Source organism: Mustela putorius, unplaced genomic scaffold (assembly GCF_011764305.1).
Source record: "Mustela putorius furo isolate JIRA1106 unplaced genomic scaffold, ASM1176430v1.1 tig00003988_pilon_pilon_pilon, whole genome shotgun sequence".
Classification (NCBI taxonomy): domain Eukaryota; kingdom Metazoa; phylum Chordata; class Mammalia; order Carnivora; family Mustelidae; genus Mustela; species Mustela putorius.
This window is the reverse complement of record NW_025422127.1, coordinates 17,649,184-17,674,311: the sequence shown is the minus strand read 5'-3', so window position 1 is coordinate 17,674,311 and position 25,128 is coordinate 17,649,184. Positions and strand designations below refer to the sequence as shown.

At 49.3% G+C, this 25,128-nt stretch overlaps 1 protein-coding gene and 1 non-coding gene across 18 annotated transcripts in view; both read left to right on the top strand.

Moving 5' to 3' along the window:
- Positions 1–23,787, top strand: part of MICAL3 (microtubule associated monooxygenase, calponin and LIM domain containing 3) — a 215,417-nt gene extending 191,630 nt beyond the window's left edge. For 12 of the 17 annotated variants that reach the window (XM_013046424.2, XM_045071701.1, XM_045071711.1 and 9 more), the window contains 5 exons: positions 775–868; positions 13,794–13,859; positions 16,342–16,441; positions 16,624–16,697; positions 16,795–23,787. In XM_013046424.2, coding sequence (XP_012901878.1) covers positions 775–868; positions 13,794–13,859; positions 16,342–16,441; positions 16,624–16,697; positions 16,795–16,979 — 519 coding nt within the window. In that variant the 3' untranslated portion in view covers positions 16,980–23,787. Of the gene's footprint in view, positions 1–774; positions 869–5,820; positions 5,872–13,793; positions 13,860–16,341; positions 16,442–16,623; positions 16,698–16,794 lie in introns of all 17 variants that reach the window. The other 5 variants (XM_045071706.1, XM_045071709.1, XM_045071712.1 and 2 more) reach the window with 2 other exon arrangements.
- Positions 3,929–4,119, top strand: LOC123389665. The gene has a single exon (XR_006604297.1). It is a non-coding gene; the product is annotated as a U2 spliceosomal RNA (small nuclear RNA).
- Positions 23,788–25,128: the final 1,341 nt, after the last annotated feature.

Sequence of the window (25,128 nt, the reverse complement as noted above, 5' to 3'; positions counted from 1 at the left end):
ATAGTTGTATTCATATCAGTACACTAATCAAAAGCTATAAACAACGAAAAACATTAACAGCAAACCCAAATACCAAGGTATTTCTCTGAATTTTCATGTTTAGCAAGCATCAGAAACCACCAGTATTTTAGTCCTTTTCTTGAACATTCTTCTGTATCCACATTCTCTGCACTGATTGGATCCTTGGATTTTACTTCATTTTGTGTGTGCCATTTTCCAGATATATGTCATGGGCTGCTGCTTTGGGGGTTGAATGTCCTTCTAGTATCCATGATTAGTTCCCCCATAGCACAGGGAAACTTCTCACTGTATGCTTCCCCACAGATTCTAGCACACTGCTCCATTCTGGATTTTTCTTTTAATCTTCTAGATTTTTTTAACCTTTTTTTTTTACCTTTTTTTTTTTTAATCTTTTTAATCTTGCAGTGTGCTCTAGGAACCCCTACAAGTGCTTTAGCAACCTCACTGTTGGCAGTACTTAGGATGCAGTACCTCAGTCCCTGCTGCAGGGGCTGACATCACCTCCAGGGTCTGAGCTGCCTGCCGAGACACGGACACCACACGCTGTGTGCTTACTAACGACAGGCCCTGGGGGATTCGACGCAGGGGGGCTTCCCTCCCCACTCCGGGCTTAATGCCTGTGGACCAAAGCCTTTCCAGCTTTCAGACCTAATTTGTTTCTCTTCCTGTTTGTGTTTGTACAGTTTAGTTGTCCTCCTGAAAGCTAGGAGATGAGAGAAAGAGGGGCACTCACACTGTTCTGTTTTCCTGTAGATTATCCAGCGGCAGCTGGAGCAGGTGGAGGAGAAGCAGAGGCAGCTGGAGGAAAGAGGGGTTGCCGTGGAGAAGGCGCTCCGTGGTGAAGCAGGTATTGTCTGGGTCTCCTTTGTGAGGGGGTTTGTTCCTAAAGGAAAGGCCCTGCCCCCACCCACCCATGGTAGGCTACTCTTTTGTCACCTGTGTAGAATTCAGCTGGGTTCAGCAGGGTTCTCTGGGGCCCTTCATCACTGAGACTGGGGCTTCCTATTAAGCAAAAGAAAAGGAAAGCCTCTCCATTTGGGACTGCCCCAAGGCCTGGACTTGTTCTTCTGCCCTCTTGGAGGGTTTGCTGTTTATCTATAGAACCAACTCTCAGTCCGCTTCACATGTTGATGGCAAGCACTGGGCCGCCTCCTCTCTTCTTCCTCCTTTCGCCCTCCCTGCCTTCGTTTCCTCTAGAAGAAAAGAGCTGGGTATGAGGGACACTGTACCACAAGGAGCCATCACAGAACTGCATGAGTGGGTCCCCCAGCCGGTTTCCCATACCACCTCCTGTGTTTAGCTTTGTGGGCTCCCTCTCCCACTCAGACTCAGAGAATGGGAGGACAGATGCCCCGCAGAGCCCTCACCACCTCCTCCAGTGTGAATCCGGGCTCTGTATCTCCCAGAAGCTGGTCACTCGGAGCAAGAGACAGGCTCGGGGGATGGTGGTGAGCCAGCACAAGGTAGACACGGGAATGGCTTTGAGGGTCACACACTCAGTGGCTTCCGTGCCCAGGGAAGAGCTGCGAATGTAGTGCTCTGTGGTGAAGCACTGTTCATCCAAGAAGCCTGTGAGGTGGGTTCAGCACAGTGGGGCCCACGGAAGCAAGAAGTACCTGAGTCATCCCTGGTCCCAAGGGTCAGGAAGAAGCCCTGTTGGTTCAGGACCTTCAAACCAGTGGGCCAACCCCAACTACAGGCCCAACTCAGGCACGGAGTGACTGATCTCTGCTTTCTCAAGAGTTCATGAGTCTTGGTCCAACCTCAGGATGGGGAAACCTCCCTGTCTTTGTAGAAAGCACAGGCCTCCAGGGTCAGCAATCAATTTGTGAGGCTGGGGGTAAAGAAAGGAGGTGACCTGACTTTGCAAGTAACCCCTTATCCCTTAACCTAGCGTGGCAGAGGGACAGGGCGCTATATCTCCTGGCAGGCAGGCTCTCTGTAAACTGAAGAACCAGTAGGAGGCAGCAGGAATGGGGCCAGTTGCTGCCCCATCTCGGATCTTACTGAGCTGACCTCACAGGAAGTGCCAGATGTCCAGATGAATTCGTAGAGTTCGATGGATGGGTGGGAGCAAAGGTGCGGGCATAGAAGAAGATCTTTCCGGGCCCTTCAAGGCCTAGGTATTGCAGCTGAACAGTTGACTCAGTGATAACCTTCAGGTGAAGAGATGGCATGGGGAGAAAGATGAGGATGTGATGTTCTTGGTTTTGTGCCTTACCTGATGCCGGAGTTACTGCTTGAAGCCACCAAATGAGCTGCAAAAAGTTGAACCACTGAGCAGCCTGTAAGCCAGAAGCCTGGGACGTGTGACTGCAAGGCAAGCACTGGCCCATGTTGATGAGTGGAGATTCGGGTTCACCTCAGAGGGTCTCCAGGCTTCCAGATGAAGCTGTGATGTCCCCTGCCATCCCTGTTTTGACTCCCTGCCCCGCATGCGCTTCCTTGGCCTCCTGAGTTAAGCCTCACCACCCAGAGGGAGTTAGCCTAAGCCCAGCAGGGATGCCCTCCCCAACTGTAATAGGACTCACAGGGTCCTACCCCCGTGGCTTTCTCTTCTTGCAGATGTCAGGAGGGAGCCTTCTTATCCTTCCCCACAGATTACTTCTGTGAAATGGAAAATGAGGGATAGATCTTCCAACACATAGTCAGAGTAACTCAGTAGGCTTGTATACCTCCATTTCATTATTAGTCCTCCATTTCATTCAAGTCCTCAAGGAAGACAGCCTGCGCTGCCTCTTCATGGGGTTCTGAGGTTCAGGTGGGCCACCCCAGGGCTAATGGTTTCCGCAAAGCACTTCTGTACTTGTTGGAGGCTGTGCGGTTCGAGACTGTGGCCTTGCTTCAGTGTGTCTAGAACAGGCCATGTTACTCAAGCTGCTGACTGCCAGGGGGTCATAGAAACTTCCTTTGAAGACTGGTATGCGAGCTTGCCAAAATTCCCCTTTCTAGTTGTTTAGATAATTACCTTGCCATAAAAATAAACAACCAGGACTTCATTTAAGTCAGTGGTTTTCCAACTTGTTTCAAATTGTGAGTTTAAGTTTAAATAAATAAAATCTTTAAAAAAGAACCACTCTGGAATGTTGATGAGCACCAATTTGGAAACACAAGTTAGAGTAGAGAACTGCATGTGATAATGGGCCTCAGCCTCTGGTCCATCCCCAGGGCCAGCGTAGAGAACATCCTGACACAGGGAGTTGCCGGAAATGGCAACAGTGTTTGAACAGTTCACTCGGAGATCTCAGGATACATGTGGTTTAAGTCGCCTCCATCTCAGAAGCCGAAGGTGGGAGCAGTAGGAATTGTTTACACAGTTGACTCACTACTAAATCAAGCAGCAGTTCATATTCCTTATAAAGAGTAGATCTAGAGAAAGTCTCCCAAGCGTGCAGTAAACCCAAATGCCAGCTCTGCTGTGCTATCACGGCCTGGATGTTACCCTCCTCCAGGACCGCAATGTGACAGGAGCTGCTCCGACAGGCTGGGTTTCCCTGCACAATGGTTCCCCAGGATGCTGCCCCGTACAGCTGTTTGCTCCTTGCAAGGCAGAACTTAAATAAATACATAACGATAGCCTCTTCCCTAACACATTTTCAGGGAGTACAGATCCTTGCATGTGCAGGGCAGAGGAAACTTGGTCCTGAGAGCCTCAGAAAAGAGAGTTTCCCTGATAGCACAGATGGACATGTTGATGGTCTTTAGTGGGTTAACATCGGCATAGCAGACTTCTGAATGTGATGTGTCTTATGTAAGAATTAAAGGAGTTCAATGTATTTGCAAGTCAGGTAGTTGGGAGATCACTGGAATAGCACTCAAAGAGCCCAAAGGTCTCGCAGAACAGTTTGAAAACCACTGTTCTAGTCCGAATTCTTATAAGCAAAGCTATATCAAAACACCTTCATCCATTGCTTCTCGGCCTTTTGGCTAAGATCAAGTGTTGTATCTGTTCTTATCAGTTTAATATCTGATACATCCTCTATCCGAGGACAATGTATTAAATGGATTTTTAGAGCAGGGAGATGGAATAGGAGCTTGCTCCATCCACTCTACTCATTGACCTGGTATTGCCATATTTCCAGGAATGGTAAAAAAACAAAACAAACAAACAAAAAACACCCTTCATCCAGATACAGATTTGCCCTGTTTTTAAAGACAGACTTTGGTGGCTCCATTAAATTTCCCCATGAGGCATTTGGGAAATTCTCAGGATATAGCAGCTCTTACCATAAGAATGTATTTCCAGACATACTTTTTTCCTTTTCTTATTCTAAGTACCTCCCTTGTAAGATTTGCCTCTTGTCAGTAGTCCCAGTGGCCCTGTTCCTACTTGGCCAAGTTCATCTTTGAGGATGAACTGTGACCACTGGCTGTCCTTTCTCTCCTGCTTCTGCATTCTGTTCCTCTTGTTAGTCTGGTTGCTCCTGGCTGAGTCCTTAAGGAGATAATCTCAGCTGAGCATGGCAGTTTGGAGTCTCCAGCCATGCTGGCTGGCCCCTTTCCTGAGGGTGCACAGTTGACTGAGCCTGCCATCCTGCCTCGCTCAAGGCACCCCAGTTTCCGTAGCTCTCTGAGGGGCCAGTCTGTTTGGCCAGGCTGCCCTTCCAGATGAGAAATCTGATGCAGACCTGCCATCCATTGAGAGATTGCTCTCAATCTGTCTAAAGCTCATGTGTATCTGGACCATAGTGGTTAGGTTCAGAGCCTGCAAGCCTAGGGCAGCGGGGATTTCTGGGCTAGAGTACCGGAGAAGCCCTTTTTATTTCTGGAACCACGTTGCAAGTTTTATCTACTGCATCAGCCTTGAGCACCAGTTGAAAAACCATTCCAGAATTACATTCTACTTTGTGGTATGGCCATTCTTAAAGGGGGATCCCTCATGTGGAACAGAAAGCTGTCAGAATCAGCATGCACACTGAGAGATCTGGAGGCAAAGGGTAACGAGGTGCAGCTGCCTTTTGTTGTACTCTGCATTTGCTTATGATTCTGGGAGGACGAGGACTGCCCAACCAAGCCCAGCCCCTCAGCAGTGCCCAAGCTCTGCATCTCAAGAAGGCAGCCTCCTTGCTGAGCAGCCCCGTGGAGCTGAAAGGCAAGGAGAGCCTGAGGCCGGCAGACCTCCAAGAGCCTTAGGGCAAATAGTGACTTCTGCTTTTAAAGAGAAGTTGACTGAATTTGGAGCCTAACCTCAGAAGAAACAGGATCTCCTTCATCTCAAACCTGTTCAATAAAAGCGGTTCCGCAAGGAGTTTGACAGCTGAGCCGTGGGGTCCCTGGTGAATTCTTGGGAGAGCTCTGACTGCTTTTAAACCTAAGGCTTGGTGACCTTGCAGAGCTTTCCTACAGTGTTCACATCTCGCCTTCGGCCCCTCAGCCTGGGGCTGCTAATATTCAAAAGTAGTAAGTAGCCCCTGATGTGCCCTTGAATTTTTAAAAAGTCTTTGTTAGATACAGTTAACTTCCAGCAGGCCAGGACTCCCAGCAAAGCCAAGGCCTCTGTCCTGTCCTAACTGCTCAGAGGTACGGACAGCAGCCACGTGGTTAATTGGTGGTTTACTATATCACCTATGGGTTTAGCCAGCTCTCTGTTCCACCACCAGAGAGTTTACAGCCGCAGCACGTGTGTGTGTGTGTGTGTAGTGCACTGCCAGAGAGATGCATGCTTTCCAGCTGTCTCTCCTCGCCCTCTTGCTGCATCTCCGTGTTTTCTATGCCTCATGTCATTGATTGCTTTGGGTCTGGGGCCACAAGAGGGTTATCTGATCCAGTAACTCTCTCTTCACCAATTCCTTGTTGTAGACTATTGGGGAGAGTCTTATTACAGTGACCTCATCGACTTGCATCTGGGTGGTATGTATAGCGGCGTCTGTTGCTGGCACTAACCCTGCTGACCCCCTTCCCACCCACGGTCCCCGGTCCCTGCTCACAAACAACAAGAAGAAATCAACCCGATAACCAACTGGCAAAAGCACAGGCCCTTTTCCAGCACATTTAGAGCAGCATGCTGGATCTTCCGCATTGTCCAGAGGGAGATTTGAGAGTGCCTTTGCTTCCCCACAGTATTTTAGTTTTTTATCATGGAAGTTCACCTGCCCTTACCCATCTGTGTCTCATCTGCATCCCGGTCCCTCTGATACTGTTTAGTCATCTGACAGTAACACACATGCACACACACTCACATGCACTCATTCTGGTTTTCCCTCTCTCTCTGTCCGCACCCTGCCCCCACTGAAACATGGCCTCTGCTCTGATCTCATTCCCATTCCTTATAACTTGTAGAAATCACATCCAGTAGGACTCTCCCTGCCACTCATAACTCAGAAGCCAAACATGTAGAGAATTCAGCCTCACCTGTTTTCATGAGGGTGTGTTCATGTTTCCCCTAAAAGATCCAAGTGTGTGGGAAACATGTCAGTTATGATTTATGCCCAAATTCACTGAACTTGAGGCTGTGTTGACAGATGGCTATAATAATGTCCCTCCCTCCTTTTTGTGTCATGGAACTTACTTGCTGTTCTTTTCAGTGAACATATGAAAATTCTAAGGCAGTAGTTCTCAAAGTGTGGGCTCTGGGCCAGCAGCATCAACAACATTACTTGGTAGCTTACTAGAAAGGCAAATTCCCCAGCCTTACCCCAGATCTTCTGAATCAGAAACTCTAGAGGTGAGGCCTGGTTCTCTGTGTTTTAACAGACCTTCCAGGTGATTCTCATGCCCCCTAAAGCAGGAGAACCACTACCTTAAAGGAATTCACCATTTTTGAAGTCTTGGCTGTACAGAGCTCACCACTTGTTTTAGATTAGAGTGGTAATGAAGCCATGAGTCTCATTTCTAGACTTTGGGCAGTTTTGTCAAGAGGAGAGCCATGCCGCTGCTCCTGAGGTTAGCCAGGGGAGCTGCGGGCTCCTGGGATGAGCGGCCCGACCTCTTCACCTCCCATTACAGGCTCCTTGCCTAGAAGTGGTCTTAAAACAGAAGAACCAGCAAAGATTATTCTCTGCCATTTTTTGCCATAATCCCATCCTTTTAAGAGTCACTCTCATTTACAAGCAAAGGGCCTAATTCTGTGATCCCTACTGTATGACAGTGCCATATTCTTAGAGAACCTCAAGCACTAAGGGAACAGGCTCTTGGCCTCAGGTAGGTTGGGTTGCTCATCTCTGCTCTCTGTTTTCCATCCCCAGGTTGCCACAGATTCCCACCCCTCTGCAAACCCCCTCAGTGCCCAGGGCTTCTGGTGTGTTCAGAGACTTCATACTCGTGGCCACTGATGTTGTAAAAGGGCCGCTGCTTGCATTCCACTTAACAAATCCTGTTTCCTGTCTAATAGCCTCGACTCCCTTCCCCATCTCCTCCTAACATGCCCTGGGGTTGGGGGGCAGTGTTCATGTCAATCCAAAAGGAATCTCCTGTGTCTGAAAGAGAGTCTCATTAATTCAGAATCTCCTGGAAAAAACTGTCAAAACCCATTTCTTTACAATTATATTCATCTTCCCTCCAGCTCAAGATCTGTTGCCACACTGATCACCTCATGTGCCTAAAGTTTTGTTTTCTTTACCCCATGCTTGAGGGAGGAAATGTACTTGGCTGTTTTCAGTTCTCTGCCTTGATAGCTACTAGCCTCTCAGATTTATAATTCCAACAGATTTCAGGGGGAAAGGAAATAAGTAGAAAAAAGAAACCCTGGGGTATCTTCTGAGTTATAAAATATGTCACCATCAAATGCCTTCTAGCCCCTGCTACTTGGTTCTCATCAACTCAGTACTTCCTCTTTTGCCAGCTCAGTATGATTTCAGTGTTAAATTTAGACTTCTCTGTGGTTCCACTCACCACACAGAGGCTGTTACTATCCAGCCAATGAAGCAGGAAAGAACCGTCCATTCTGAAGGTAGTCCTTTATAACCCAGGCACAGATCAAGGACCCTCTGGCCCCTGTTCCTGCCCAGCTCCAAGAGGAAAACAGATGCCAGAGTTAGGTCCCTTTTTGGTTTCTGCTGATGCTTCATTCTTAAAATACTTGGTAATATTCGTTGTTGGGGGGATGGAGGGTTGCCCTTTTAAAATCTGGTGCCTGAATTGTAGAGCCTGATTGCTTCTCTCCTCTTACATCCCCACAAGGCCACAGGGCAACCCATTGCTGGACCCAGCACCAATCTTAGTTCTCAAGTTGAATGAGACAAAGCTCCAGGCAGTGTCCAGGTGTTGAAAATTCCATACCCTGCCCAGAGGAGACCAGACTACTGATCCCTGCCCTACATTCTGCCCAGTAAACTCTGTCGCTTTAGTAGGATCTTTCAGTGGCTCTCAGCTAACTATTTTAAGGTTCCAGACTTATATTAAAAGTCTTTTGGGGGCACGTGCGTGGCTCAGTCAGTTAAGTGTCCAACTCCTGATTTCAGCTTAGGTCATGATCTCAGGGTCGTGAGGTCAAGCCCCACATTGGGCTCTATGCTAGGCCTAGAGCCTGCTTAAGCTTCTCCCCCTTGCCCTCTGCCCTTTCCTACCCTCGCATGCACGTGCACTCTCTCTTTTCCAAATGAACAAAAAAAATCACTTTTTGAGCCACAGAGTATAGAAAATAAAGATATCTTCTTCACATAGTTGAATCTTGGTGATTTCAAAAGACACCATTAGAAAAACACATAGTGAACCCTGGACCAGAGAGGTGACCCCAGGTGACCTCACTCCCCTTCCCTTTTCTTCTCCAGACCCTGAGCAGGCTCTCCCTAACTGGTCCACCCACCACGTTTTGTTGCACTAGGACAGATAGATGACTGGAAATCCTTAGATAAAAATGGCCTCTCTCCAAAAGAACTTTCAATTTAAAATATATACCTAATTTCTCATTTTTGAAGATTTCCCCACCTGTATGTGTCAAAGGGAAATTGAAAGAATAGGAACAGTTTAGAAATGTAACAGAAAGGCCTGAAGGTCTTTCATTGTTGCTGATGAGAGGCACAGGGAGGCCTAGCCCAGGCCTACTCACTTCCCTCCCTTCCTGTTTTATTTGCTTTCCTTAATTTGATGTTGGTACATTTTTTTATTTGTCTGTTTGGTCTGCTCATTATTAGCCTTGCTGTTTTTGCTTAGGAACTTTAAAATTCTTAAGATTTCAAATCCAGCATTTTAGCGTGTGTGTGTGTGTGTGTGTGTGTGTGTGTGTTTCTAAGTGTACATATTAGATCTCCATCCTTACCTGTTTTTTTCCTTTTCTTTGGTGGGGAGCTTCAGTTATTCCCCAACCTAGAGATTCATTCTACACTGAGTTTTTATAACACAAGGCACATCTTAGGCCTGGCTATGTATGTAGACTGGGGCTACTAGACCAGAAGGCTTCCACCCTATTATGTTGCGTGCTTACAACTCAGCAGCATTGCAAACTAGCCAACTTGATTCCCTCTGGGTTTGGAATTGGCCGCGTCATCCTTGCTGTGCAAAAGCTGCCTGCCTCAAGTCAGGAGCGTGGCATTGATACTGAGGAGTTAGAATAGGCAACCAAACATCTGGTCAGTCTTACCTTGCTTCAGGCTACATAACTTCAACTACACAGAAAAGAACATCAATGAAAGCCTCATTCCTTATACCTGAATCACCAAGAAATTCTCCCAGTCTTGGACTCTCTAGAAGTTTAATCTGGTAGATTGAGCTTGGAAATGAAAGATGATGCCCCTGATGATCCTTACCAAAAGATAAAAAACATTCTGGTTGTATCTGTAAGCATGAATTGTAAAAAAAAGATATGCTACAGTGCTAGGGAAGCTATCCACAGATAGAGTGGCATTACTGTCAAAAACCAGGCTGAGAAATGAGAGCCCCACCCAGGCAAGATGACGGCCACACAGCCTGGCCCACAGAGACAGGCCCAGGGCTACCATAGCAGGAAAATGGAACCACGAAATAGGACCAAGAAATAAGCATTCCTGTGTCCTATCCAGGACACCTTGGAGCTTGTTCAAAGGCCAAAAGGAAGTGGAAAAGGATCTCTTCCTTTATGTGGGATTTTCCAAAAAATATAGCTGAAAGGAGGTAGTCTAACCCAGGGCTACTTTATGGATTTTCATACATGAAAAAGCTATCAAAAAGTGTATCAAAAGGTGTTGGAATGGGGAGACTATTTTGAGTCTATGAGAGGATGATATTTCTATGGTGTTTGTGAGGTAATTGTTTGGAATTCTGCCTTTTCCTGTGAAAATGCAGTTGTAAGTGATGGCTCAGCTTATAAAAAGCCCATTTTCCTCATAATGTCTCTAGTGCACAGTACAAGGCTATCACTTTCTAGACTATAACCATAATCCCATGGGGAAATACAGCAGTCCATGCTGGTACTTCTGGAATGTAGATTTGTCCCTATCCCATCTGTCTAGACCCTCATCCTCGTCTACCAAGTGCTGTCAGTAGAGACTCAAGCTTTAACCCTGAGGTGAGGGCTCCTTTGTCCAACAATAGGAACTGGGAGCTTGTATGGTAGGAGGAGATAAGTACCTGGGTTGAGGCAGATGCCCACAGCTGTTCCTGAGCTCCAGAACAGACCTAAACATCCCCTTTATTTTTGTCCAGGAATCCTTGAGACTGACCCACCAGCTTGCTCCCAGACCAGCCCTGGACCACATGAGAGGCAGGGCCTAGAGTGAGGTGTCCCGGCAGGTCAGGGCCAAGTGATAGTATGGGGAACACCCCCAACCTAGGATTCAGGTCCTAGCTTCACCGCGTGCCCAGCAAGGTCACTTATCTCTCTGAGCCTCTGCAGAATGACGGAAGGAAAGGCTGATGCTGCCGCCTTCCCAGGCCTGGCCTTCTGAGTAGGGTCTACATGGGACTCCTCCATCTCCTGGTTGCTTCCAGGAGCTACCATTTGTTAGCTTTGCCTCGAGCCTTTGTGGGCCATTTCCAGAGGGCAGACAGACTCTTGGTTCAGAAAGGGAAAGGAGGATGTGGGCTTTAGTCAGGCAGTGCCACATTTAACTGCTCAGAGCCTCAGAGCCCTCTTTTGGAAATAGAGCTGGTATACCTGGCCAGGTAGCCACCCGGGAGCAGGGTAAGGCTCAGACGAAGTAGCACTTGTGAGCATGTTTTGAAATGAAAGCAGGATTCATGTGTATCACATGCAGCACACTGACTCTACATTGTGCTGTCAGTGGCCATCTGCACTGCCCCCACGTCAAGATGAGTGGCACTAAAGAACGTACCAAAAGGAAACCTGTGGTGTTCAGTTTGCTGCCAAGATAGAAGGTGGGGCAGGCTAGCTTGCAGCATCTAGAGGGCAGGCAGAGCAGTCGAGGATGAGAGTGTAGAACTGATGTTGAGAAGCCTCCAACCAGGACCAGATTCTGGGTTTGCTCAGATGGTCTGACTTGAGGTCCAGGGAACACAGGGATATCTGGAGAAGTGATCACTGTGGTACCCATTGCAAAGACACAGAAACCTACTGCCCTGACATCTTAAAATAATCATAACAAAAGTTTTAAAGACTTGTGTTTGCCACAAGCTTGACAACATCTTTGTTCTTAGAACTAGTGGACCAAATCATCTATTTCTCACATCTCCAAAAAAGGCAAACAAAATACACTCAAAATCAGCACCTCTGTGTTTCCCTGGTGTGCTCATTTCAGATTCAAGTCCTAGCAGAACTCCCCTCATTTAAATGATTTTTTCTCCTTGATTTCTTATTTTTAAAGCAATATTTATTGGGTATTTTTTCTGATTATAAAAGTAGTATACATTACTACTTGGACTTTGGAGCACAGAGGAAAGTCTGGAGAAGATAGTCCTAACCATGCATCCTGTCTGCTCAGCCCAGCTCCTCTCAGAGGGGTGGCCCACTCCCATTCTGCATTCTGTCTATTACTATGACAATGCCTTCTCCTTTTTTATACTTTTTTTAACACTTCCTTTCCCTGATGTCCCCCTTACTAATTTCATTTTCAAATTTCTGTTCTGAATATCCTGTTATCTCGTATTGTCTTCTGTATTGGAAAGGGTGTATGAGGATGTGGTCTACATAAAAGGAACTAAAAGTTACATTTTGTGATATCCAGAAAGTACATATGTGCAAGTACATGGGCTCCACTATGCTGGCTGTGCATCATGTCCCCATCCCTTGCTAACAGCTGCGGACACCATTCCACCCCACACCAGTCTATCTGCATAACACCAGTACCAGGAAGCCGCAGACATTGTTCATCGCCATTGTCTTAGTTGTCCAGGTGTTCTGAGCGCCATAGAGTCTACACTTTGAAACAAGGAAGGTTGGATATGGATCAGCCCTGAGCAGAGAAAGGAGCCCTTCTCCCTTCCCCTAGCCACATTTGTTTAGAACCCTGGATGTGATCAACATTATAGACACGCATGCACACCCACAAACAAGTCTCTGGCTTTAGTTTTGAAGTTTTACCCGACACCAGATTCACTGTGCACAAAGCACTATGAGGAAGGGTTAAAAAGAAAGGGAAAATGTGGTACCTGCATTTGCAAAGCAGAAGGGCTCCTTGGCCAGTAGGTTGTCTATTGGGCCTTCCTGTTGACTGAAACAGAGCTATTTCTTAAACTCTGCTTCAATCCTAAAACCACCCCTGCTCTCTACAGTCCTGAGGCCATTTCTCTGAGCCTGTGTCTCCTGTGTGCCCTGGTGGTTCTGTGATGGTCCCTTGCTGGGCTCCTCCCCTTCTCCCTCTCCCTGAGTAACTGTCAGGTCTCCCTCAGTCCTAGGCATGTCTCTCTGCGCCCTGTCTTCTCTCAGTTGCCCCGTCCATGACTCTTACCAGCATTGTTACTGTGAGTTTTCGATATGTCCTGTCAGCTCACCCCCTTTGGTCTTCCAGTCCAAAGTGTGACAGCCTTCCCCCAGCTGTGCTATTGGAGATTTCTGGAGATTCTGGAGATTCTGGAGATGGAGGGGCAGAAGAAAAGGGGGTGGTTGGCTCTCCCTGGTACATGGTGGGGGGATATGATGCGGACCAGGGGAAGTCGTTTCTGTGTGGATATGTTTCCCTCAATTTGTCCTGGCTCAGAATTCACAGCACTGTAGAGTGGGCCCTGGAAGCCTTCCCCAGATGAGGCACTACCTCCATAGACTCAGAGCTGCTTTCTGGGGGCCTGGTAATCTAGTGGTGGCAGACCCCTCCTCACCTGTTAAATTCTCCAAGGCCAGTTGTATGTGGAGCGCAATGCGTCTATGGTGACATCGTAGAATGTTTCACACGGGTTTGGTTGGTGACATGAAATTATCACCGGCAAACCTAGGAGCAGTGTTGGGCACAGATTTAATCATGGACTCTTCCACAGAGGTAGGCTGACCAGTCCCAGGGGCTTTGGGCATTTTTGAGGAGGGAACCCAACACCCAAAACCCAAAGGCTACCATATGATGGTATCCCAATGTCTCCACCCTCACAGTAAGGAACAGAGGAAGAAGGAGCAACCCACTCAACCCCAGAGCCTCCCACCATTGCCAGGAAGCACATGCATTCTTTTTTTAAGCCACACACCTGATGCCTGGGTCTGCCCTTGTTCAGTTTCCATGCTGAAAAAAGGACTTAATTCATTTGTAGACTTTGTTTCCCTTGTTTCTGCTTTTCCATTTCTTGTATTTTTTTTCTTTTCCTCCTGTTGTTCCTTTCTCACTTCTTATGCTTTTTGTCCTCTGCTTGTTTTTTATTTCACCTTCTCCCTGTCCCTCTCCACTTCCAAACTCCTCTTCCTCCTCCTTTTCCTCCTCTTCCTTTTTGTCTTTCTTCGTCTCCTTCTCCTCCTTTTCCTTGTTTGGTCCTTTTTGAAGTTGAGCCCAGTGGCGGGACTCCACGGCGTAGACCTCTCTCCTTCTGCCCTTGCTGTGTCCAGGAAGGTAACGTAACTCCCCCAACCTCATCCCCACTGCCTCTCAGCGGTCATAGCAACACTAGCCAAACAGGGACCCAAAACCCAGCTATTTCTCTTTTTCTCTGACACTCGATAGCCTTGTTACAAAATTCCATGAGTATGTGGCAGTTTCTTACAAGGTACAGTATCCCTTTGACTGTCTTGGGGAGGACTGGGGTACAGAGGGAAACCAGAGAGCCTCCAGGTACTGGCCTTTCAGGCTATAGCTGAAGCATCCCATGATGTTGTGCCACCATTCATGGTGGGACTTCTCAGACTCAAATCGAGCAGATAGAGGGGACACACGGGTGAGGAACCTCCTACCTGTGTGGCAGAGATTTGTATCGGTGGAGTCGAGGAATACTGTCCTTACAAAGACTGGTCTACAAATGCCCCCAAGTTCTTTTCCCAAAAACAACAAAAACAAACAAACAAAACCACTAAATGCAAACTTTTCTACCCTGTGTCTTGCTGAGTGTGTGTGTGTATTTTCTTTTTAAGTTTGTCTGATTTAAAGTCTGTTGTGGTGATAAGATTGTTGTTGAAAAGGCATGTGGGAAGGGGAAAGGGGAGTGTGGTCGTGACTAACCCTTGCTAACCTCTTAACCCTGCTCTTCATGGCGCTCACATTTGACTTTCACCCACCCCGCCATATACCTTTGCTCATCAGCTGTGAACAGTCTCTACCATAGCTCATGAGCAGTGTTCAGATGTCTCCCAGTGGAATTTTTGTCCCTGCTCATGGGGAGGCGGGAAGGAGGGAGAGACTTCCCAGTGCATTCCCAGCTTGCCGCACTGGACAGCTTGCATGCCTCAGGGCTCCATCTTCCATGCCATGTGGGCACACTGTGCAGAGACGCTCAGAAAGGAATGCATGGAACTGAGCTGTGGGCTGCTCTGAAAGCCAAAGGACCAAGTCTATTGGGTCGGGTAAGGAGAACTTGTGTCCCCAGACACTCCAGCACTCCACAGAGGCAGGCTCGGCTGGTCAGGAGGGAGTTTCTGCCTTGCAGAGTAGGACTCAGGGACAGGCCTCCACCTTGGGAGCACAGCCGCACGTGTACCTGGGCTCTGCATACACTAACCCCCGCTTGTGTGAGTGCTATTCGTTTCTGCCTCTCCAGAGTGTGGCCCCATTGAAAGACTAACTGGCTTGGGCCTCCTGCGTGTCAAGCAAACAACACAGCAGAGAGTTGTCTTTGAACAGTGTGCAAGGAAGTCAGGTGGGAAGAATATAGGAAAACAGTGAGTAAGGAGCTTGACAGAGGAGCGTTGTCCCACCTGAGGGTGTATTCCATATGTTTCTGGGTCTGGTCTTAACAGGATAGGACATCCACCCAAGTGAGTCATAAAACGGAAGGCACTTGGAAAGATCTCCCAGTCCAGTGCCTCTTAACCTGGGACCCACAGGGGAACTTCAGGGAGCCCACGAACACCCTGAAGTTCTGTATAAAATTGTTGGACATGTAGACATGTATTTTTCTAGGAAGAGTGTCCCTGGATTTCCTGAGATTCTCAGAATGGTTTGAAATCCAAAAATATTGAAGACCACTGATAGAGTCTGTCTTTTGCTTTAGGCAGGACCACACTATTGCCGTGAGTTTCTTTGTGTTCCAAGGAAAAGGAGTTTGTTCTCTCCTTGGGTGGTCTGATTCCTTGGAAAGTTCTTCCTACTGTTCTGCTGCCTCAGTTAAGCCCCACAGGGTCAGGCTGCCACTGATGGAGATGGAGTTTTCAGCTATGTGTTAGTGCAGAGCACTAGCCCCAGAAACTGCTGGGTCAGAGCAGAGGGCACTGCCTGATTTCCTAGTGGCTGTTCTCTCTGCCCTTGGTGAGAAGCCTGACAGCCATCCTGGGAGGTACTACTGCATTTACCATGCAGGATTCCTCAGGGGAGCGTTTGTCAGGAAGCCCAATAAAGCCACAATTTGAGAAAAGCCATCTCCCTAACCAGGAACTAAAGAAACAGGCAGACATCAGTACCAGTGGCCCAGACAGGGGCAGGAGCTGGGTCAGTGAGGGTACTTTCAAAGGAGGGGTAAGTGCAGTTTATAAACTTGCATTTGCCTGGTTCACGAGACTGCTTTTCTTAAAGCAGATCTAGTACCCAGCTAGTACCATACAGATAGGAAATGAGTGGGGAAAAAGGGTAAAGAGAGGACAAAGCACTTCAGACCTACCAAGAGCAATCCATTGAGCAGGAGGGGTCCAGACAGGCTGGAATCAGGTTACTGGGGGGGGGTGTGGGCTGGGCCTGGGAAGGAGAGGTGGAGAGCACAGACTCTATTAGACTCTGGGGCACCGCGCCCCCCTTCCATGGCTGTAGGCAAACTTTGGACCTGGCTTGGGAGTGTTCCGGCAGCATCCTGCTCGGCTCTCTTTGCACATTTGCCCCTGTGTGATGACTCCTGCCGGCCGGGGAAGACGGCAGACGCTTGCTGCACCTGACGCACCCTCTCTCTTGGCAGGCATGGGCAAGAAAGATGACCCCAAGCTGATGCAGGAGTGGTTCAAGTTGGTGCAAGAGAAAAATGCCATGGTGCGCTATGAGTCGGAGTTGATGATCTTGTGAGTAGCCTTTGGGTGGGGACCCAGCCAAGGGGGGCCATCAGCTCAGCCCCTGTCACAGCAGGAGTGCAGCTTCTTCCTAATTTAGGGGATGAGGAGATATGGCCCCCAAGTCAACGTGCTTATCTCCTTCTCTCCTCTCCTCCTCCCCTCTCCCGCCCCACTCCCTTCCCCAATGCCAGTGCCCGGGAGCTGGAACTGGAAGACCGGCAGAGCCGACTGCAGCAGGAACTACGGGAGCGGATGGCAGTGGAAGGTAAGCGGGGAGCAGGACTCGGGACCACCGGGGAAAGCTGGGTGTGGGCCTGCTGCCTCCTGGCCCTAGAGACCTAATGTCTTTGGCCACTGCCCAGATCACCTGAAAACTGAGGAGGAGTTGTCAGAGGAGAAGAAGATCTTGAACGAGATGCTGGAGGTGGTGGAACAGAGAGATGCCCTCGTGGCCCTGCTCGAGGAGCAGCGACTCCGGGAAAAAGAAGAGGACAAGGACCTGGAAGCCGTCATGTTGTCCAAGGGCTTCAGCCTGAACTGGTCCTGAGCTCCAGCTGTGCTCCAGCTGGCTGGTCTGTGGCATCCACCTGACCCAGGCTGGGTTCTTCCAAACCACCCAGATGAAAGATCTCTCAGAAGGCCTGGCACCTCCTGGGAGTTTACATGCAAATGTCTATGTGCCTCTTGAAAAGTGGGTCAAGGTCTATGCTCTGGGGAACCCCAGTTGAAGATGATTATCTGAGGTGACTCAGCCTCCTTGGAAGGGGCCCACCCTGACTCCCTGCTCCAGTGAGAGAGAGGAATATTTGACATGTGAAGTGGGAATAAAGAAAACCTGCCTGCTCCCCGAGGCTCCACAGTGGCTGGTGCTCCTCCTTCTACAAGAAGAGACAAGAGAAGAAATCTGCTCGCTGTCTGTCAAAACCACAGCCACCAGAGTGCACCTCCACGGAGCGGAAGGGACGGCAATCTTCTTCATGCTTCCTGAAGCACCACCAAAGAAATGAAGAGGACACCCCGATGACGGGGACAAGATGGGAAGCAAGCCCGGGGAGGGGGGCAGTGGCCCTCAGGTGACCACCTACCCCAGCATCACAGGGGAAGCTGGAGATGGGCTGGCTCCGGAATTCATGTTGCAAGTAAGGAGGACCCAGGAGGGGTCTGTCCCCCGGCCCCCTGCACCGCACACTGGACCCCTCATGGCCAGATGCCCCAGGCCTCTCTCTGGCTTTGACCTGAGAGGCCTGTGGACTGCTGCATTCTGCTTTGAATTCACAACAATTTTCACACTGGAAAATACTGATTTGGGGGGACAGGATGAGGCCCTGCATTTCTAGCCCCCAGTTGACAGACAGGCGTCATTACCGTTCAGCGCCTCACGTCGGGGTAGGAGATTATCTTTTTCCCTGACATTTTTCCTGTGTTTGCACATTGAGATGAAGCTGTCAGCCTAGCAAGATGCTCAGCCACTTCGGACCCTTTTTGTCAATTAACTTATTTTTTTAATACTTGAAAAGAAGTAACTTCCTTTTTATATCTTTACTAGAGACACTGATCACTTGGCACCCGGTGTGGGAGTGACGGGTGTGTCTGCCGCGTCCACCTACACGGTCCCATCCCGACCTGACTGAACACTGTCCCAGCCGTCTATTTATTAGCCTTCTTCAGAGTGTCACTGACCCAGTTGGCATCAGGGAGCAGCTGAGACCCCTGCGTGGGTTCTTGCTCCTAGCTCTCCTGTCCCCTCCTGTACTGGGTGTCCACCCCTCCTCCTCCACCCAGCCCACCCTCACTGTGGTACCAAACTTCGTGTCTGCACCACTCATTTGTCTAAGGGTACATTTCAGCACTGTTGGAGGCCAGGCCAAAGGGCACAGATGCCACTCGCCTCTTCCTGTTGACCCTGGCTCTGAAGAACCCACTTTTTTTTCTCCGTTTTAGTGCCAGGGTTTCACCTCCCCTCAGCACATTTATTATGAAAGGTGAGCCCTTTTCCAGGCTGGCAGTGTGTGCCAGGACCTTGTAATCCATCTGGCTGCTGAGAATTCCCTCAGCCCAGCCTCATAGCCAACCAGACAGAGATGCAGATGTTGGAATTGAGGTTGGTCTCTCACAGTTGACTCCACCCCAGACCTCCTGTGTAACCCTATCTTCATGGAAGGCCAGGGATAATGAACACCATGGAACTGGCTCCTTGAGTCAAACTGCTCATTTCTCATAGTTGAGCCAGAGACCGACATCATCCGGCTAGCTCACAGAGCCACAGTGGGGAAGACCTGGTGACTGACAGGCAGTCAGCCCAGGGAGGGTTCCTGCTTGGGCGGGGCCAGTCTGGAAGGGGCCTCTGGTGGACTTCTGGTGGAGAGGGGCTGGTGGAGGGCGAACAGAGGCCTGGCAGCTCTTCAGGGCAGCCTAGATCAGGTGTCTGCGCCAACCTTGGCACTTCCATGGGAGCCCCACCATGCCTCAACTTGAACCTTCATTCCTAGTACAAAGGAGCAGAGAACCTGTCTCACTCTTCACTTTGTCCAAAAGCTGCCATGGCTCTCCTGTGGAAACGCAGGAGGGGTGCTGCTAGCAACCGTCACAGCTCTGACTCCTTCGCTTCCTGTTTTCCGATGAGGTGGAGTGTCCACAATTATTCTTATTCTTAACAAGGCAAGAGGAGGGTGTTCTAGATTCTTCCTTTAAACCTCAGCCTTCCGGTAAAATTGAACTTGAGACAGGACTTTCATCGCCTGTGTGGCCTTGTCCCTAACCCTCTTCGTCTCCTGAATGCCACCAGAACTGGACCAGCCCCCCAAAGAGCCGCCTCCATCCCTCGAGGCTTTTGCAAACCCCAGAACAAGGCAGTGCTGTGCCAAGTGGCGGCTACAGGATGGGGCCGCAGGGAGATGCTGTTAGTGGCCTCATGTGGTGGGAATGCCACATGGGACCGTGCGCCCCACTGCCGGCCGGGACGGTTAGCCTCTTAACACTACTGCATTCCTGTGAAGCACACCCAGTGACCTGCAATTACTAGAAAGGGGACTGAAGACCTTCCAGAGAAGCTTCTAAAATCCACAAGCCTCCAACATGTGCCCTAGTTCTCCGCTCTCCACAGTGTTCCTTCCAGCTCTTGCAGCGCACCTTTCCTTTAAAGCTCCCGTTTTATAACCACTAGTTTGCAGTTTATTTTAGAACCCTGGTGACATGCTGCATGAAATGTTTTCCAACTCTGGAAACGCATGCAGCTCCAGGCAACTGTTCTTCCCCAGACTGAAGTCCCCTTCAAGGCAGGGGATGTAGGAAATGAAATGCCAGACTTTGAGTGAGCCCAAACACAAGGCCGATACGATGGGCAACCAGCTCCCCATCACCAGAGGGAAAGCAGCAGGCATCTCCATTCCTGAGTCTGTGGGCCTCTGTGTGGGGTTCTCACCCTGTTTGAGTGATGTCTTTGGGCTTTTGCCCCCAGAAACCATCTTCCAGTTGCTTTTGACCAGCAATGATAGGTTATTCTTTTTCATTTCAGAAGAGAAGAAATTTTTCAGTGGGGCAGGAGTTAGAGTTCAAAGGAAAACATTTGAAAGGTGGTAATAACCAAGCTGCAAAGGGGAATGGGCCATTTTCTGCGCAATAAAAGTTTTTCAAAGAAATACAGAGTGTATTTCTTAAGTCATTTTACCAGACTTGGCCATGAGCCAGGATGTAGTTCCACATTCCAGCACCTGCCTTTTGCAGGTAGATGGTGTCCACTCAAGTCATTTAGATGTCTGGCACATGTATGAGTGTGTGTACAAGCTTGTTTAAAGAACACAACTCCATAGTATCGTGGCTCAGCCATCAACTGCTGTCATTTGAGAAAATGCATAAAACAACTTAGTGTCATAGACGCTGTTCTTCAGAACCAGGCCCCAGTTACCCTCTAAAAGAGAAGAAGCATGTTCTGTGAAAGCAAGAGTCTTCAAGTTGGTGTGGTCCTGTGCCCCTGGCAGCATTCCTTGCCAGTCCTGCTGCCACCCTGGCCTCTGTCCTTTGACACAGCTGACCAGGGAGCCCAGTGGCATGGGGTCAGCAGCCTCTGGGCCTTAATCATTTAGATGTGTCAGTGTCTACGAGGACATTCAGCATAGGGTCTTAGAGAGATGCTATCACCCTTCTTTGGACTGGAATCATCCCCAAGAGATTAAAGGGAACAATCCTGGCCAGCTCTTCTCTCTTGGCTACAAGAAGCCTCTTGGGTTTGTCTCCAAATGGAGACACATTCCAGCTCTTCCCCTCCCTTGGTGTGATGACTTTGTCATCGCCCAACAGCTAATCCCAAAGGCACATGTCTCCCTCTGGCGCAGTAACGGCAGCAGGGAGAGACAAAATGGCAATAAATGGGTGGAGGTGAGGGTTGTCCAGCCTAGAGCCAACTGCCATGGAAGCTGGTTCCCAGAGCCTTTCAGCTTTGCCAGCTATCTCTCTCTGACACAGACGTGGACATCTCAGGCAGAAAAGACAGAACTAGCTCAAGTGAACATTGTGTGGCTATGGTACATGCCATAGCCCTATGCCTTGGGGAAGGCTGGAGTTCAGTAGTCATCACCTGTGCTGATCTCAGTCACCTTTTGTTCCTCAGAGGGGCTTTGATTAGAGCTGGAAACAGGCAGGATTTGGCCACAGTTCACAGCAGCCCCAGGTGGCAGGAGATGATGATTGCTAGTTTTAGGCAGGTAACCAGAAAGACTGCCCAAGCCTCCACGCAAGTGCCACCGCAGAAGCACATCCTCTCTTTCCTTCCAAGAAACAACCAGGTCTTATTGCTCCGCAATCCCTCCTGAACCCTGAATCTTCTGGTCCCTTCTTAGGAATCAGAGTGAAAAATGGCAAACGGAGAGAATGTGCCATTTTATTTGATGAGCTGGCCAGACTGGCCCTCTTTCGGAGAATCACCTTCTCCTGTTGGGTTACCTGCTCGGAAGATTCTCCGCCCCCCCCCCCCAGCATTGCTCAGTGAAGAGGGTAAGAAAATCCTCTTAGCTGAGACATCAGCCCGGGGGACAGAGCTGCACCTCAGATGCTAAAACAAAGAGCCTGTTAAACCAGGTGCCCAGGGTCACACAGGCCTTTCATGGACACTCCCAGATGGATCTCCTGTCGCTGCCGAGCTTCACCAGGTAGCATTTTGTGACAGTCCCACTCCTTGTGTTCCCCGCCCTGAGGTCTTCTTGCAGGTGGGGCTCAAACAGGGAGCCTGGAGTCCTCACTTCTGTGGGTAGGCCCTGTGTGCCAGCTGCCTCTGCCTGGGAAGCCACCTGTTACCGAGACCTAAGTGGAAGAGGAGACAGTGTCCCACAGTGCACGCACGATTCACACGCACGTGCACACACACGAGCACCTTCCTTTTCATGGTCAGCATGGCCTTTCTGAACCAGAGTGGACATCTGGCTCTAAAGAAGGCTGGATTTAAGCCTTTGAACCCAGAAAGGACTAGCCTAGAGCATGAAAGACCTCGGTTTCATGGGCCGGTCTCTGAAGTAGGCAGGTGGAGCATTCCACCAGACCCAGGGGAAGGGGCGTTTGGAGTCCCCAGTGCAGGTGTGGCGCTGCCTCACACAGCTTGTGAGATGAGAAGGAGGTTGCTGGTGTCTGTCCACACGTGAGAGAGCGGTAAGGAAAGGGAGTTAGACAAGATTAAGGTTAGCATTCAGACATGAGACTCGTTCCTGTCTCTTCTCTGACTTCAGAGGAAGCCTGAGGCTTATCATTTAACTGGTGAGTCCTCCCTCCTTGTTAACCAGCCCACAGGATCCATGGGAGGGCAAAACATTGAAGGGTTTGAGATTCTTGAATCAGGGCTTTTGTAGATGGACAGACGCCTTTCTTGATAGTAACTAATATTGAAGGAAGGCAGTCCCAGCTCCTCTAGGGGCTGTCTCCTTCCTATCCAAGTTCATCTCACATCTATCTGGTGAGCCAACAGAGTTGTGCGTTTATTTTTAGTTACTTAGAATGCTGGGCTGAACCTTCTGTTTGCTCTCAGGAACTTATCTTACACAGTACAGTTGCTATAGACAGGCAATGTTCACAGAACCTTCAGCTGGGCCACTGAGGGGTGCTCGCCTGAGGCTGGACAATGCTGAGCCTGAGTCAGCACTCAGTGCCTTACTGGGAACAAACCAGCACTCTCAGCTCAGGGGGACACCCTGCCTTTTCCCTCCTGCCTCCTACAGCCACCAGCCACCTCCACCTCCACCTTCATCTTAAGGTAGCTCCACCAAACCTACTCTCCCCGCAAGGGCTCCAGGGGACATGTCGTGGATCCCTGGTCTTCCAGAGTCATTATCAAGGATAAGGAATTCATCCAGGTAAAGGCTAGGTTATGTTAGTGTTACAATGCTGATTGAGAGCCAAAAGAACAAGGGTTCATTCATACATGACCAGAGGCAGCTGGCACACCAAGCAATGAGAAAGTGAATGTTTCTTAGCAAAAAGGCCCGGCAGAATACTCAAGTTTAGGCACTGTGGCCTTCAGGTTGTCTCCCCAAGAGCTTGAATGCCAGGTCTTACCTGTGGGAAAAAAACACAAGCAGCACCTAACAGCCAACAGTCCCCTTTCCCCAGCTGCATTTTATTTAACAGTTTTTTTAAATCTGTATTTAAAGAATTAAGTACCATTTTTAAAATGTAACCAGGGCCAGACTTACTTGGTGCCATCCTCCCTATTCGGACAGAATACTGTTTCTGGCCCTAGTAATTAATGTCTCAAGTCTTCATCACCTGTTAAGGTCACCTATAAAAATCTGGGTGGGGAAGGCCATGCCTGAGGCTGAAGGATGCTGGCCTTGGGTCAGCATTTGGTGCCTTATACCCGTGGGGAAAAACCAGCACTCAACTTGGGGAGACCCCCTCTTTTCCCTAATGCCTCATCTACAGCCCAGGGGATCAGAGTTGGTAGAGCCTTAACTCACCCCAGAGTGAGTGTCTCTTCTGAGTGAATCACCCCACCATGGCCTGGGCCCCCTGTTCCTGGAAGATGCAGAGAGCAGACCCAGGACCCTGCCAAGTTTTCCTATGGGAAGATACTTGGAAGAAGCATCAAGAAAAGACAAGTCTTCTGCAACACCGTGCCGGAGGAAAGTGGGGAGAGGGGTGTGCCCACCGCACTGACTGCAGGGCTTGACGTCGATGTGTACACTGAGTTCAGGCCTCTGTGTGTGAAGAGCCATGCCCACCCTGTTCATGAAGTTTAGAGTCTTGAGTGGGAAGGAACGAGGGAAACAAGTAGTAACTTTTCTTCAGTTTTGTGTAGGGGAGTGCACATTTACCCTCCAGCTGTTTGCACTCCTGTGGCCAACAACCAAAATAAAGTCAGTCATTGTTTTTTTCTTTTGTGTGGAAGAGGATCATTTCTTCCCTCCTTGAGGTGCCCCCCTCCTAGCCTGTCCTTTGGCGGGGCTCGTATTTATGGGGGTGGGGTGGAGGGAGGGCGGTGAGCTGTGTTGCTGCTTGTTCCTCCTATCTCCTCCCACTCATCCCCACCTTCCACCCCACCCCATCCCGCTCCAGTCTTTCTACCTGCCCCCCACAATTTTGTTTGGATTGGAAAAAAAAACAGGAGAATATTCCTGCCTCTCTTTCCCTTGATCTTACTATGTATCTTGAAAGAAAAGAGCAAACAGAAAAATTGTCTTTCTGCCCTAGCTGAGGATCGCACTTGCCCCTCCCCGCCCCCCAACATCTGCTTTCTCATCTCTGGGTGAGCATGGGAAGTTTTGCTGAAGCACAGTGGTGGGGGGGGTGCCTAATGGAGAAAGGGTACCTTTGCTGTTGGAGAAGGTAGGATGGGAGGGGTCTTAAGGGCAATAAAAAGAAGACATGGCTTCAAAACCTAGCTCCATGATCAGGAAACTAGGAACCTGATGAAGGAGAAGGGCATCGGTGGGTTGACCCTGGAGGAGGCCTTAATCAGCAGAATGAATTGGATGGCACTGAAGGGGGGGTGCCTATTGGCCTCTCCAGGGTGGGCAGCCTGGCAGCCTGGTCCCCTTGCCTACCCAGCCTGGGGAGTACGTACATTCTGCTCCTACCTAGGCCAGGGGCACCTGGCTGACTCAGTGGAGCGTGCAGCTCTTGATCCTGAGGTTGTAAGTTCAAGCCCCACATTGGATATAGGGATTACTTAAAAATAAAATATTAAACTAAAAAAAAAACAAAAAAATTTGAAGTCAGTGAAGAACTTCTTGTATAAAGCAAGTGGAAACAACGGGATTTTCAGGCATCCTACCCCAAACTCCATACTTCCTTCTCCCTGGAGAGGTATTCTCCAAGGACCCTGGGGGAGAACAGAGACTCTCTGTGGATTGGGCCATGATAGCAGGAGCAGCTGCCTGCTTGTCTCCAGGGGGTGGTGGCTGACAAGAATGCTGACAAGTCTCCTTCAGCTGAGGTGAGGCTGTGCCCCTGGACCTGGCAACTGAGAAGGGCTTAAATATTCACAGATGTGTTTGGGCCTTCACGGGCCTAGGAACTGATCTTGGCTTTGAGAGCCCATAACTAAGTTCAGCCGGGGAGAGTCTGCTGTAGTTTTCATCACAGCAAATGGTGTCTATAGCAGCGCTATGAATATTCTTGGTCCCGTGGATTTGGAGAGGTCTGCTGTTGAATACATTTCCCATCCATTTTTCCCACCAAGCCAATACAGTGGTCTTCCCTAGCCCCCTCCCCTT